General features: G+C 36.4%; 1 protein-coding gene across 1 annotated transcript in view; it reads left to right on the plus strand.

Moving 5' to 3' along the window:
• The window catches only part of LOC108576215 (band 4.1-like protein 4), a 132,810-nt gene that overhangs the window by 57,789 nt on the left and 58,458 nt on the right, over nucleotides 1–16,563 (plus strand). Inside the window, exons 2-3 of the mRNA XM_017939171.1 lie at nucleotides 6,953–7,057; nucleotides 9,563–9,702. Of these exons, the coding sequence (XP_017794660.1) occupies nucleotides 6,953–7,057; nucleotides 9,563–9,702 (245 nt within the window). The remainder of the gene's footprint in view (nucleotides 1–6,952; nucleotides 7,058–9,562; nucleotides 9,703–16,563) is intronic.

Here is a 16,563-nt window from a genome sequence, read left to right on the forward strand (position 1 = left end):
CAGAACCTTCAGGTCAAAATACGCCGCGAAGTGTCTAGGGCCCAGTATAAAGGGTGAATAAGTTCGCGGGACATCGGAGGGTCCTTATATACCTGCGGTACCCTCTCCCCAAAGTCATTAGCAAAATCGTCCGTTAGGTCAGGCGGGAAATTTTCGCGGGAGATTTTCGCGGGAGATTTCCGATATCGTAACACGGTATAATTTATCAATTTTCACAATTTTGTTATAAATTTATACTTCCGACAATTTGTTATAACATTGCATATAACAATTTATACGTTTTTACAATATTCTTCAATGGAAACATAGGTTTTAGCGTTCTCGTTACTTACTCGTGGTTAAATTAATTTCGTAGGGATTAAAAATCAGGTTGACCTGTGGTCGTAGATTAAAAATAGTGATAGTACAGCTAAAATTATCGTGTTAAATAATTCTTTTCCTACGAATCAAAAATGTATTCAACGTTTGTTTGTTATAATATCGTGAAATGAATTATATTACACATTTTCTCTATTCACACTGAATTTAAAGATTATAACGATTAAAAATCAAGTTGACCTGTGGTCATTTATCAAGAATAATCATAATAAAGCTGAAATTATTGTGTTAAATAATTTTTTTAATACGAATTAGGAATTTATTCAACGTTTGCTTGTTACTACTTGTTACAGTATACTGTCTCGCAATGTAAATTTAAGTAAATTAGGTTGAACTGCACAGAAAATGCACAGAACTGCACAAATAATTTATTTCATGGTATTGTAACAAGCAAACGTTGAATACATTTTTCATTCGTGTAAGAAGAATTATTTAACACGATAAATTTAGCTGTACTATGGTTATTTTTAATCTACGACCACAGGTCAACCTGATTTTTAATCCCTACGAAATTAATTTAACCACGAGTAAGTAACGAGAACGCTAAAACCTATGTTTCCATTGAAGAATATTGTAAAAACGTATAAATTGTTATATGCAATGTTATAACAAATTGTCGGAAGTATAAATTTTTAATAAAATTGTGAAAATTGATAAATTATACCGTGTTACGATATCGGAAATCTCCCGCGAAAATCTCCCGCGAAAATTTCCCGCCTGACCTAACCGACGATTTTGCTAATGACTTTGGGGAGAGGGTACCGCAGGTATATAAGGACCCGCCGATGTCCCGCGAAATCATTTACCCTTTATACTGGGCCCTAGACACTTCGCGGCGTATTTTGACCTGAAGGTTCTGAGATGTGAATAGAGTGGTCGGGGGCTACTAGCTAGTCTATGTCCACCCTGTACACACTCAGCCTTCTTGTAACACTTGTATACATTAGAATCAATTAGAATTTCTATTACTAATTATTAAACAAATTTTAACAATTACCGGCACTCGCTAGGCACGTAATATCAGACTTTAAATACTCGACTTCGAACTTCGGTTTAGTCATAATTCTATTAATGTTATAATAACGTATAATTTATTAATTTTCACAATTTTATTATTAATTTATACTTCCAAAAATTTGTTAAAACATTACATATTATTATTTATACATTTTTGCAAGTTTCTTTGACAAATAAGTACGTTTCAACGATCTTATTACTTTCTCGTTGTGAAATCAAGTTCGGAGGATTAAAAATCAGGTTGACCCTTGGTCGTAAATTTAAAATAGCCATAGTGAAGGTGAAATTATTATTTTAAATAAATGTTTCTATACGAATTAAGAATCTATTCAACGTTTGTTTGTTGCAATACCGTGAAATAAATTGTATTATATATTTTCTCAGTTTAGACTGAATTTAAAGTTCGTAAGGATTAGAAATCAGGTTGACCTGTGGTCGTAGATTAAAAATAGCCATAGTGAAGGTAAAATTATTACGTTAAATAATTGTTTTTATACGAATTAAATATTGATTCAACGTTTATTTGTTGCAATACCGTGAAATAAATTGTATTATATATTTTTTCTGTTTACACTAAATTTAAAGTTCTGTTTACATGTTATAACAATTAGAATGTAGACGTTTTGCCGTTTCACGGTTTTTCCTCTGTTAATTATGTGTTTATAAATCATTTCAAACTAAAGCAGCACCATGCCCACCCTTAATTAAACCGTCTCAGTAGTTTACCGTAATTAATAATCTATTTTCGGAATTTATACGAGAATTTTTGAATTTTAGTAAATACTAGAGTCAGTGCATCGCGTATTGAAATAATAGCTTCATCCCTAGTTCGTTTATTATTGAATATTTTTACGCGTTTAACTTATGCTTCTCCCCAATTCTCGTCGCGTATTTTATTCAAATTTTCTTATATTCTAGAATCGAGAAAGATATGAATTCGCGTTTTTTCTTTTGATTCTTTCATTATTACGCATTATTGCAATAATTTCTATCGTTATATTTAATTCTAATTGTTTAGCAGCTTTTCTGCTGCTATCGACCCTGCATTTTACCGACACTTGTGGAATCGACCCTACATTTTATTTTTTTTAACGTGGAGGTAGGCCGACTTTATGTGATAAACAATTGGCAACCAAACGGTGGCACGCTAAAGCGATATATTATGAAATTAAATTAATCACTCAATAAGTATTAACATTAGATTGTTTCCTCGATATGGCCATGGTGGTCATCAGTGACTGGAGTGTCAACTAAAAATTTTGAACGTCATAGCTAGCTAGACATTATTTTCAATTGAAAAAAAAAAAATTATAAAGCATAATACTATAATCCTATGCTTAAAATGTATTTTATTGTGACCGTCTGATAGCAACCTGTAAATCTGGCGTGACAGTGAACGTGTTAATAAGTAAATGTTGTTCAAATTATGTCGTGTTTATGACGCAGACCTAGGCGTAGGACCATCTATACTGTCACTTGTAGAATCCAAACTTACTGACTCTTGTAGAGAATTTACTGTATACTTCTACAATTTTACTCCAGTATACCTTACAAATATTGATAACAACAAACAGAACAGTTCCTTATACCGTACCATCGACAAACACTCTGCTCTTCCCTCTCCCCCAAAAAAAAGAATTCTCCCATCCAATTTTCTCTGAATCGTACAAAGTAGATCTAACACGTCCCTCGCCCCCGATCGTTCAAAGGACACCGCTAATTTGCCACGGCATCTTAGTTTCGAGAGGGTCGTCGAACACCTTCCCCCACCGAATCCACGGAGCGTGGCAGCCATCATCAACGGCGCAAACTAACAATTGTCTCGAATACGTGCGCGGCCTGGTGATGATCAATACATATCGCGCGCAACTTGTCAAAGTCGAGCCACCGCAGGATCGTTAGAGACATCAGCCTCAGCTTCAATTATCATCCTCGAATTCCACCAGTATATTTACGCCTGTGTGTGCGCGCGCTTGCAAGAAGTACGCGGCTCTTCTCTGTGTGTAACGAGCCCGATCGAGGGAGAGAAACCTCCAAGAACGTATCCTTCGCGAGTAGAGGGAACGAAGAACGGTTTATAGGAACAGAGACGACAGAATGAAACACACTATTAGGTGTGTGTGTGCGACGGGGTAAAGGATGAGAGGTAGTAACGCGACTACGCTAATTACGAGCAAACTCGAGGATATTCTTCCTCCTTCGTATATTCCACGTAGTATAGTTGAGGGAGGAGAGAACGTATATACACGCAGGCCGCGTATCTTCGAAGGAACAAACGATCGAGCACGAAAACACGCATCGTCGATCTCCGTTAGTTTCCCCCGAAGGGGAACAAACGAGCGTCACGGCTCGCCACGGAGCGAACTGGGAACCGGAAACCGGCGATTTCAATCTCTCTGTTCGCCGGGCTGGATGTGTCCCGCGGTTAAATCGACATAGTAGAGCCCAGATCCTCCTCCTCCTCCTTTCGATTATTTTACCCGACTCGCGTTCCTACACTTTTCTTTATCCCCCCTCCTTTCTCATCGATGCCATGGTACGATCGTGAAAACCAGCCGGGAATGCTCGTGGAAACGCGAACTCCGGAGCAACTGGAACGCTCGTATCGCGGAAATGCTTTTTTGATCGAGAACTCCTTTCTGCGATCTGTGCGCCGCCGATCCTCTTCCAACTGGCTCCTCGACCACGGAGCAACGCGCTATTTGTGGCATTCGCCGGAAGTTTTCTTCGGCATTGCTACGCTTCCAAGCACTTTTTTCCTCGGTTTTCACTTGTGCGAGGAGATAACGACGTTGAAATGTTGTTTGCGGTTTGATATGATCGAAAGTGGTCGGTCAAGTAGATTGGTGTTTTTTCGAAGGATTTTTAGACGCTTCGCTTGGAGGTTGTTAGCGTGATGATAATGGGATGTTTGTTGGGAATGTGATTGGATATTGAGTGACTGGCTTGTGTCGGAGATTTTGGTCGAGATCTAATGAAAACTGTTTTATCGGTAGGGAAAATGAGTTTTCGTTGCAATTTTCGATTTAATTTGTTAAATTGAAGATTGCTAGATTTAATTAATCTGTAATATATTGATTTTTCTTACTTAAGGGGGGTATTCTGGCCTAGAAGTGTCAAAAAATCGAGTTCGCGATTTTTTGCATTTTTCGAATGTTTGTAATCTTGAAAATATGTTCCCCAAGGGTTTTTTTGAAATTCAAAAAAACAACAAACTTACAGAGGTTTAATACGGTATTAAAAGAGTAAGTAGCTGACGCTTGGATGCATAGTCAGGAAAAGAAATTATATTTCAAAGAGTTAACTCTATAGCGCCACGTGACTTGAAGTTAGGTACATTTTATTTATGCTGCACTATTGCTTTAGCAAATTATTTTATAATTATTAATTCTTTCTCCAATGAAAATATAAAATTCTAATCACCTTTAATTTTTCTTCTCACAGTATAGTGCAAACAAATTTTCCAAACGCCTATAGGCACTGATAGCAATGAAATGGTTAGTCCTTTGCGGTCCTATGTCGAGTCAAACTCGACGTAAGAATTTTTGCCTTCAGATACCATACATTGATAAATTATAAACTATAAACGATAACGAACCATTTTTTTTATGCATTAAATTATATCGAATGTTAATATTTCATTGCTAATATTACGCTGAAATATTGAAATAAAGGCAAACTAGTGGCTAAATGAGTGCGAACTAACTAGGCTCTTTGAACTGCAAAGGGTTAACACGGTCGCTGCCACCAGAAAATTCATACCACGCTAAGCAATACACTCTGGACCGCACATGCTGCGTCGATGGCAGCGAACCTGTTAAAGCAACAGAAAATCGGGTTGCTTGCCAACTCTAAATTTTCTCGTGTCATTTTTTAATCAGTCAATCCTATGACACGTGACTTCGAGTCACTATTTATCGTTGGACGTTTGAATTGCACAGTTTCCCAAATATCTCTACTCTTTCTGGAAATACGTCGTTTAAGTACCGGCAATAAATCTTACGAAAGCGAAATACACCTATCCCCCGATTTACACGGTACTTTATTTACACGATTTCAATATGAGGAGGTCTATAAAGATTTGATCAAAAACCAAACACATTTGTTAATTACGGATTTCATTACCAAGGCTCGCCGATCTGAAATTGTTTCTAATTCATCTAACATCGAACTTGAATCGCAACAAGTACTATCGAGTGATGAAAGTGACATCACACCAACCAGGAATAAAAGATCAATAGTCTACGAAAGTGATAACAGTAATGAAATTTTTGGTTAAATTTTTGAATTTATACTTCTTGTTTCTATATGTAAAACGAATTACATACGTATACCTTTATATTTTTATCATTTTACGAATAGACCGTTATTTTTATGTTTTTTAAGATATATTTAGTTTTATTTTACGTTGAAATAAATGACTGAATTATGCACATTTTAGTTTGTTTTCGATTTACACGGTTTTCTAAGGAACCTATCTTCAGCGTAAATCGGGGGATAGGTGTAGTGTTCATCGACCCTTAAAAATACGTCGTCCCTAACATATTCTGCGAAAATTTCTTAGAAATTATAAGTTCGTTAACAACAAGGAGGAACGCTCTTAAACGGTGAATCACAGTCAGTTCCATTTTCCATAACCAAGAATTCAATTGAACAAACGGGACACATATCCACGAAAACTCGATTATCCCACAATTTTTCCACGAATCTCGAAACAAGAAATCAATTTCTCTAGGTGCCACTTATGTACTAGCGGTAACACGATTTTCCTGTTCTTGCCAGCATAAACGATGCATCGCATCGAAAACGTATAAAGACTCTTATAGAAGGCACAAAGTATCAGCAAGAAGTAAAGATTGATCGAGAAAAGGAGCACTTCAATCTCTACCACCTTGCCTCCTGTTTATCACAGGGAGAGACAGAGATAGAAAACACAAAAAAAAAACAAAAAACAAAAGAAACGAGTCACGCGTTATCGCGATATCGAATAGATCGAGCCTGGCGGCGATTTGAAATTCTATTACACTCTATCTCACGTAATAATTCTCGATCACGACCGCTGTGTATCGTTGCTCTAACTGCGGACAGAAGTTAATTATCCCGCGAGCGGGTACAGAGGGGGGTAAAGAGAAATGAGAGAGAGAGAGAGAAGGAAAATTCGCCGAGCGAGCGTAATGACATATTGCGCCGCGAGTTCTCCAGGCTGGAAACAGATGGAAATCGGTTCTCTGTGGCCAAGAGGGAACCGTTATGAAACGTGTCGCGCAACCTCCCCCTTGGAATCAGCATCGATAGATGGTTGCCTCTCGAATGCAAAGGCATATAAACGCGTTTCTGATGCAGTTGGAACGACGTGCTCAATGACGCGTGCGCATCACGATTTAAATCGCCACGCTCGATCGAACGCGGATCGAAAGTCCGCCGCGCCGGTGTGTGATACTAATGTAGGTCGGTACAGGAAGTAATTTCGCCCCGTGTCGCTAACGTCGGCATTGTTATTGACGCGATAAATCAAACACATCGTGGATCTTTTTTTTTTCTTCTTCTTCATTCGCAGAGCTCGAACCTCGGACAGGAACTGCTGGACAGAGTGTTCAGGCACCTGAATTTATTGGAAACCGCTTACTTCGGGCTACGTTACCTGGATCACGGCAATCAAACGGTAAGGCGGCTGTTTACCTAACAAAGTTTCTCTCCACCGAATCGATCGATCCCGTCTCCCCGCTCAAGAGCTTTACATCCGGTACACAAAAGTGTTTGCACACCTGGCTTTCCTTTGTTTTTTCTTCTTTGGTATTTGTGTCTGAATTCGATTTTTTGGGGATGCATTAAGCTGATTAGAAGAAATTCGTGTTTTCATGGAGTTTGCGTGTAGAATTTAGGGAAAATAGGGTGGTTAAGATAAATTGGTATTTTTGTGAAATTTTAATGCAAAGTTTAAGGAAAATAGGATGGTTAAGAGAAATTGGTATTTTTTGAAATTTGAGTGCAAATTTAAGAAAAATAGGATGATCATACGAAATTGGTGTTTTTGTGAAATTTGAGTGCAAATTCAAGGAAAATAGGTCGATTAAACGAAATTGGTGTTTTTGTGAAATTTGAGTGCAAATTTAAGGAAAATAGGTCGATTAAACGAAATTGGTGTTTTTGTGAAATTTGAGTGCAAATTTAAGGAAAATAGGTCGATTAAACGAAATTGGTGTTTTTGTGAAATTTGAGTGCAAATTTTAAGAAAAATAGAATAGTTAAGAGAAATTGGTATCTTTTTGAGATTTGAGTGCAAATTTAAGAAAAATAGGATGATCAAACGAAATTGGTGTTTTTGTGAAATTTGAGTGCAAAGTTTAAGGAAAATAGGATAGTTAAGAGAAATTGGTATCTTTTTGAGATTTGAGTGCAAATTTAAGAAAAATAGGATGATCAAACGAAATTGGTGTTTTTGTGAAATTTGAGTGCAAAGTTTAAGGAAAATAGGACAATTAAGAGAAATTGGTTTTTTTTTTTTAAATTTGAGTGCAAATTTAAGGAAAATAGGATGATTAAGACAAATGGGAGTTTTGATAGAATTTGAGTAGAACAAACTTGAAACTTAACCAGATCAGAATTTTTAATGTAGAATTATATAGATGTGTGCAAATACTTTTTGTGTCATCGATGAATCGTCTGTTCAAGAGCTTTACATTGGGTACCCAAAGTGTTTGCACACTGTCTTTTCTTTGTTTTTTTGCTATTTGCGTCTGAATTCGATCTTTTTCAACGAATCATTAAGCTGATTAGAAGAGATTCCTGTTTCGATGGAATTAGAGTGAAAAATTTAGGCAGAACAAGTAGATACGTGCAAATACTTTTTGTGTGATCGATGAAACGTCTGTTCAAGAGTTTTACATTGGGTACCCGTAGTGTTTGCACACTCTTTTCTTTGTTTTTGGTATTTGTGCCTGAATTCGATCTTTTTCAGCGATGCATTAATCTGATTAGAAGAAATTGGTATTTTCATGGAATTTGAGTGTAGAATTTAAGGAAAATAGAATTTTTAACGGAGCAAATACTTTTTATATCCACTGTATTTCTAACATGCTTTAAAAATGCCAGATGATAGAGAATTAAAGTTATTAATGTATAAAAAATAAATTTGATTGCAAAAGAAATATGTATGCTTCTTTTTTATTTAAGTGGTACAAGTCAACGTTTTCTCTTTGATATGTTTCATGTTCATATGTTTTTCTATTGAAAGTATTACCATTTTTTTTTAATTACAAAGAATCATCTGACATAATATTAAAATATCATGATTTTAAATATCACGATTTTAAAATATCATATGATTTTCTCTAGATGAATTTATGTAAATAGTCACTTTTTTATATCGATATTCCTAATAATAAAAAGAAGACACCAGTGTGTAATTAAAACTACGTTAAAATCATTTTTTCAAAGTCGATCTTACACCGCTATCAAAGAAAAAACTGATACATTACCAGAAAGTATTACATTTTAAGATACACCATAAATAATCTGTCCAATTAATTCGCGATTTATTATCAAAGCTCAAATTCAATCCAAATTCCCCGCACACACTCAGTACCAAAGAAAGAATAAAAAGTCTCCCTATAACTCAAAATCAAATTTTCAAACTTCCTCAATAAATCACACCCCAGCAGAATTTCCACGTAAGCTGAAATTAGATTTTCCAAACGATCGATTCCAAGAGAGAGAGAGAGGGAGAGAGAGAGAGAGAGAGTCTTGATTTTCACATGAAAGTCGCGCCCGGCATACTGGAAATTCAGCTCACTTTCTAGAAAAAGCTTTTCTAATTAGTGCGCGACACAAACGCGTTCCCTTCTGTAATTATAATCAAAGGCAAATTGGTAGAGCGGCCATGAGCAATGCAGACATCGAGCAGTTTACCGTTAATTAGACTTCTCCTATGAAAAATTCATCGGAAGGATGGCCCGAAGGGATCTCCTTCGATCGGATCGGCTCCGGGCCATAAGGGGATAAGATTATTATCCACGGGAAATGTCGAGCTGCCTGTAATTTCCGGTCTGCTTGATCAACGTGTAACGCGCTCTCTTCTCTCGATCGAGAGATCGTTCGATCGATGATTTTACATGTAATTTTCAACTATGTCGTTCACGTGTGAATTTCCTTCTTTTCTTTCCTGCAGCAATGGCTCGATCCGAGCAAGAAGATCGGGAAGCAACTGAAAGTCCTAAAAGGAGATCCAACGTCGGATGTCCACACCCTTTATTTCGGTGTGAAATTCTACGCCGCGGATCCGTGCAAGCTCATCGAAGAGATTACAAGGTGAGCAGATTGAATTTATCCCGTCACGTGACTGCTACGCTAACTTCGCCCGATCCTCTGGCACGCCTTGTTGCAAATAATTCAATCGTTCGGGATGACACGGCTTCATTGTCGTCGGCTGTGCTCCTCTCCCTCGCCGGTGAAAATGGAAATTTCGAGATGTCGCCTCGTTTAACCCTGGAGTGCTATTCATACGTGAACAATACTCCGGGTGAAATTTCATCTACACTTGAAAAGCAGAAGTAATCAACAGAGATCCTGAATGTTGTAGTGTAACAATTATTTTTGGTGACAATTTTTCTTTGGTCACTGAGAAACTTTATCGATCACGAAACTTTCTTTGGTTATTGATAAACAGTATCAGCGGCGAAAAATTGTTTGGTTATACAAATTTCTCAGCTTTGTCGATCACGAAGATTTTTTTGGTTACTGAGAAACTTTACCTATCACAAAAATTTCTTTGGTTGTTGACAGCCAATAGGTACCAATGGCGAAAAACTGTTCGGTTAGAAAAATTTTTCAGCTTTGTCGATCACGAAGATTTTTTTGGTTACTGAGAAATTTTGTTGATCACGAAAATTTTTTTGATTATTGATAACCGGTATCAGTGATCATAAATTGTTCGATTAAAAAACCGTATCCTTTTGATTTTTCATTTTTTTATACAATGTGTTTTAAATAGGCGTACAATAAGCAGTACCATAGGATTTATATAAATTGTTGGTAAACGGTAATTTTAAAAAATTGCACCATTGGCGATGGTCAGGAGTGACCAGAAAATTTTTAAAAGGAGATATTAAAATTCTTTTAATCGTGTTAAATTTTGAAAGATCTGAAAATCGTTGAGATCGATTTGGTATTACTTTCAACTCAAGCAACAACTTTTTTCCAACGATTCTTTAAATAAAAATTTCATTATTCTTGATTCCTGGTATTCGCTTCTTTTTTTGGTTCTAACTATATTCATTTGAAAATATAAAATTTCACGTTTTACATATTTTTAAAAAATTTAGACATACAAAAGACATTGATTCAAAGAGTAGAGAAGAGCCTGGATGAGAATTCACTCATTGTCGGGATAACATTCCAGGGTTAACGTTTAGAAATTTGCGTCGTGAAACAGCTCGCAACTCGGGGTGTGCATCCTCTTCTTTATTAACGCTTCTCCATCTACCTTTTACACTAAAATGCTAATGACACTGGGATAACGGCGAATTTCGCGACAAGAAAATCTAAATCGAAAGAAATTAAAAAAAAAAAGAAAATAAGACCGTAACAGGAAAGATCCGATTATGTGTGAGATACAGACACAGGATCCTGGAGAAGCAGCAGATTATCAAGAGAACAAGGTTAACGGAAGATCTGATATATTTCACATTTCTTAGAATTACTCTATCAAGTCTCTCAGGATCTTCTAATTTATCACCGAAAGATCGCAGATACAGTTAATCGAACTCATTCATAAATACCTGAAACCTCGAATAAACATGTGAATTAACTGAAATTACAAAATAATAACAACAATCTACTCTTTTCTACACATTTTTCCATATTTACTATTTTACTATTTTAAATCGTTTGTTATATATACAATTCATTCTCCCATTAAACATGTTCGTGAAATTAAGAAACACACTGCTTCCGTTAAATTTCTCCCTCGCTAATTTATTTCGCAATTACATCGCTACTACTATTCATCGTTATGCAAATTTCCGTAAATCTCGGTTGGCTAACAGTAACCGATTCGAAATTCTAATCTAAAATTCCCACGTAACAGCTCGTTTTAAAACACGATCGCACGCATCTCTCGATTCCTCCGTTCCATTATTTTCCGCTCGTTTCGCTCGCGTTGCGACGATTAATCGTCGAACTTGAGGGAACGTAAGCAAAGAGACAGCGAATTAGTATCAGCTTTATTGAGAGAGAGAGAGAGAGAATGTAACAGTACTTCTCTACATTCTCCACGGCTGTTATAATCGACGGGAGTAGAGGAACTCGGGTTCTCTGGTTAACTCTGACGAAAATTTACATCGTTTTACATTGCTCGTCGGTGATTCTCGAATTAATGGATGAACTAAGTTTTGTAATCTCTCAATCAGTTCCGACACCGCTAACGGAGCGTACAACACTTTGCGTGTGTGTGTGTGTCGATACAGAGAGGTAGAGGTACTGTGGGTTCTATTGCACCGTGAATACGAAACAGGCACGTATAGGTCTCGTGTCACAGGCACTGGATGCCTGTCTCGTTATCCTAATGAGTTGGGCTTAAAATTCTCAAAGCACGCCTGAAAATCTTTTTACCTCAGCGCCATTCCACCGTGGCGAAGGAGTTAAGAGAATTTAAAACACTCATTCTCCGACATTGCACTCGTTCCGGAAGTACGAGCGCGGGCTTCTTTTGATAAACAAATTGTTCTTGGTGATGTATAGTTGAGTGTTCCTTCTTCTTTCGCCTTTTTTAGTTTTTTTTTTTTTCTGGGCTTTGGTGCTTCGATCGTTTCGTTTTTGACGATGTTCCAGCGTAGGGAGAATGAAATTATGTGGAATGTGTTTGAAAAGTATTTAAGCGCGATGAAAGAGTTAAGAAAATTGGGAACACTTGTTTCGGAAGTGCAAGCGCGCTTCTTTTGTGAAAGAAATTGTTCTCTGCAGCTCCGTATTCCTTTTTTCTGGTTTTTGATGCTTCGATCGTTTAGATTTAACGATATTCTATAGTACGAAGAATTAATTTATGTGAAATACGTTAAAGAAGTATTTAAGCGCGATGAAAGAGTTAAGAAAATTAGGAACACAAGTTTTGGGAGTTTTGGGAGTGCAAGCGCGCTTCTTTCGTGAAAGAAATTGTTCTATGCAGCTCGGTATTCTTTTTTTCTGGTTTTTGATGCTCCGACCGTTTAGATTTAACGATATTTTATAGTAAGGGAAGTGAAATTATGTAGAACATGTTTAAAAAATATTTTAGCGTGACGAAGGAGTTGAGAGAATTTAAAACACTTGTTCCGGAAGTGCAAGCGCGCTTCTTTTGATAAATAAATTACTCTCTGCAGCTTAGTATTCTTTTTTTCTACTCTTTGATGCTTCGATTGTTTAGATTTAACGACATCTTGTAGTAGGAAAAGTGAAATTATGTGGAATACGATTAAAAAAGTATTTTAGCGTGACGAAGGAGTTGAGAGAATTTGAAACACTTGTTTCGGGAGCGCAAGCGCGCTTCTTTCGTGAAAGAAATTGTTCCCTGCAATGTAATTAAGTGTTCCTTTTCCTTTTTCTTTTTTTTCTGGTTTCTGATGCTTCGATCGTTTGGATGAAACTGTAAGCAAACTTTATACAACATTTCGTAGGAAACAATTAATTTACGAAGAATGTGTGTAACAGTTTCGAAAATTTGATTTCACGCTCTACATGTTTTGTACAAGTAGTACAGAATGCATTGTATTAATTAACAGATCTATTAGCCAACGAATAATAATTACAGACTAGTAATCCATAATAGCTCTACATATGTTATTTTCTAAAATTACATAAGTTTCTGATTAATTAATGTAAATGAATAAAATGGAAATAATAATTTGTTGTTTTTTAAGAAGAAATGCAATAAGATCCTTTTCCATGTGAAACTTGATAGAAGTAATCAATCAAATTATTACACGAAATACCAACTGCAAGGCAATAATTAAGAATTTAATTGCAGTATGTAATGGCAATGGATAAAGCGATAGTTGTTGCTGTATTCAACTAATAATTTTGATCGTGTATAATGGTGCATCGAGCGCACCTGCTGCTCCTGCTTCATAATGCATTCCATTGTTAATCTCCGGAGAGATCCGTACTAGAGTTCTAATAGTCCTATTATACAATGACAAAATTACAATATTCCGAGTAAATACGTCTGATCTTCGTTCCAATTATTATTAAAACCAGCATGAGAACTAATTATCCATTTCGCTTTAATTAATCATTTTTCCAGTTATTCCGAAATGTTTTAAATAATTTTTCGAATTATTGAATGTTTAAAGTAATTCCTCCAATTATTTCAGAAATTTTAAAATAAGTGGAAAAATGATTTACTGTAATTTATGATACGCTTTTCAAGTGTACTTTCAATAGACTCAAAAAGCATCTATTTGCCACTCTTAGAAACATTATACGAACTATCTAAAATCTGAAAGTCTGTTAACTCTTTGGGGCACAGTGGGGTAAAAAGTGACCCACCTTTTTAGTACTTACGTATGCACAGAGGGATGTTTTACATCCCATCTTGAGACATTAAGAAAACAAAACTAATCTAATTTAACCTGTTTGCACAAATTTCGTGGTGAGATTATTTATGTCCCACCTAATAATTAATTATCTCAACATTTTCTTTTTAAGTTTTAGTCGTTTTATGTCGTAATTCATACCTACTTCGTTACATTTTTTTAAAGTAACATTCCTGCGCAACTAGAGTCTGTTTTTGTCTTAAAATTCTGTGCTTCAAAGAGTTCAATCAAGATTTCATTAACCCTTTCATCACCAATGAGACGCAAACGTTCCACTCGAGTGTTCAAACAAATATTGTCCTCAATTTAGCATCGGTAAGTAAATAACAAATTCTTAAAAAAGAGTGATTCCGTCACGAATGGGTTAAAATTCCAATTCGTAGGCAAATTACTTCAAAAATTTCCAATCACTTTGAAAACTCTAAATTTCATTAAACAAGTGATATTCTTTAATCTTGAACAACCACACACTTTGTTAAGCACTCGGATACTGAATTCCGCGTACTCCGAATATTTGCACATGGTGCCGTCTGAAGATTGAATATACCGAGTTTGAGTCTGAGTGAATCTTCACGATTCCTGAGATAGCTGGTCGTCCGTATACTAACACTCTCCGGTCTTAAGCTAAGTCGGCCTTCTTATCGAGTCGTCCCTCCTCCAAATCTTCGAAAATTTGAAGAAGGGACGCGAAGGGAGGTTCTTAAAATTACTAAGTGACCAACCCAGTATCACCCCCTTCCTTGGAGCGGGGGTGACGAAGCTGGTCCTTGCTGGATGGAAATTTGACAACAAGGGGGGAAAACCCGGCCAGGTCAACTCTGACTCTCCGACTCGTTCGGAAGGTCAGGTACCGAGAGGCCTCGGTAATTGTATCGGTTTCGAAGACCCTTTGGGGGTGACTTTGTGATACCTTGCCTTACTGACTGAACAATAGCCTATTCTTTAATATTTGTGAAATTCTAGGTGCCGCATGTTGGCTGCAGACCGGTCTGCTAAATTAAAAATAACGGTTTGCTGAACTAGAAATCACGTATCCTGAAATCGTCCCCTTGCTGTCCTAGCACACTTCAATGAAAAAAAATAATTCCATCTTAAAAGGGTTAAAATTTCAATTCTTAGGCAAATTTCTTCTAAAAATTCAATTCATGGGCAGAATTCTTCTAAAATTTCAATTCGTAAGCAAATTTCTTCCAAAATTTCCGACAGATTCAATCTCTTTGAAAACTCTAAATTTCATTAAGTAAGTGATATTCTTCAATCTTGAACAATCACATACTTTAATAATAAAAAAAGTCTTAAAAAGAATAATTCGGTCTCAAAAGGTTAAAATTCCAATTCGTAACAAAATTTCTTCTAAAATTTCCAATCACTTCAATCAAACGTATCGCTTCAATAAATCGAAAGATGCAATCACTTGAGAAACTCTAAATTTCATTAAATAAGTGACATCTCTTTAATCTCAAACAACCATGTACTTTAATCACCATCCTCGTCGCGTCGATGAAAAATTCAATCACTTTAAAAACCACCTCCGTTCATCTGCATACACACTCGGGGGACGAGAAAATCGCGTCTATCCGTCAAATTCGGAAAATTCGTTTCACAGATTCCTGTATCACGCTACTCAGACGAATCGCCGCCATTTCTCGCGACCTCTTATCACTCGAGTAAGCAACTTATATCCGTGAGTGGTCGATTTAGCGGATCGACCGTTCGCTCGTGATTGTATAAGCGACCATCGCTCCATTTAATGGAAAGTTAGAGAAAAATTGAGGGTTCTGCCAGCGATAAACCTGCTCGATTGATTCGTTCTCTGCTCCAGGGAGTTCTTGAACCCCTGTATGCGCGATTTTCCCTCTCTCGCTATGCCATTTTTTTTCTCTTCTCGTCGCACACACATAGGTGTAGTAAATTCTCTTTGAGTTTCAGCTGTTAAGATGAAACGGCATTTTTTGGAGACCGTCGACTCGATAGGGTCGGTATCGATCATCCACGGTGTGTTCTCTCGCTGTGATCAGACTCGCGCGAACTCGAGGAAGAGAGCTATCGCTGAGACTTATCTTCCTATATTAGAGATCCGCTTCCGCGTGATCGCGAAACAAGGGATCGTTCGTAGTTTTTTTTTTAGGAGGATTTTAACGCTGTGGAACGTGGTGTAAGAGAGGAATTAGTGGTTAGGTGGATACAGTAATGTTATATTTTTGGTTTCGATTTTCCATTTATTTTTATAAAGTGAAATTTTGAGATTTTATTGAGGTTGGTTGTAAATTTGGAAAAAGGGTTTTTGAGAATATTTAGTGTGGTGTAAGAGAGGAATTAGTGGTTAGGTGGATACAATGATGTTGTATTTTTAGTTTCGATTTTACATTTATTTTTATAAAGTGAAATTTTGAGATTTTATTGAGGTTGGTTGTAAATTTGGAAAAAGGGTTTTTGAGAATATTTAGTGTGGTGTAAAAGAGGAATTAGTGGTTAGGTGGATACAGTAATGTTATATTTTTGGTTTCCATTTTCCATTTATTTTTATAAAGTGAAATTTTCAAATTTTATTAAGATAGAAAATTTGGGAAAAAGAGTTTAAGAAAGGATTAGTGGTTAGGTG

The sequence above is a fragment of the Habropoda laboriosa genome, unplaced genomic scaffold (genome assembly GCF_001263275.1).
Source record: "Habropoda laboriosa isolate 0110345459 unplaced genomic scaffold, ASM126327v1 scaffold36, whole genome shotgun sequence".
NCBI lineage: Eukaryota > Metazoa > Arthropoda > Insecta > Hymenoptera > Apidae > Habropoda > Habropoda laboriosa.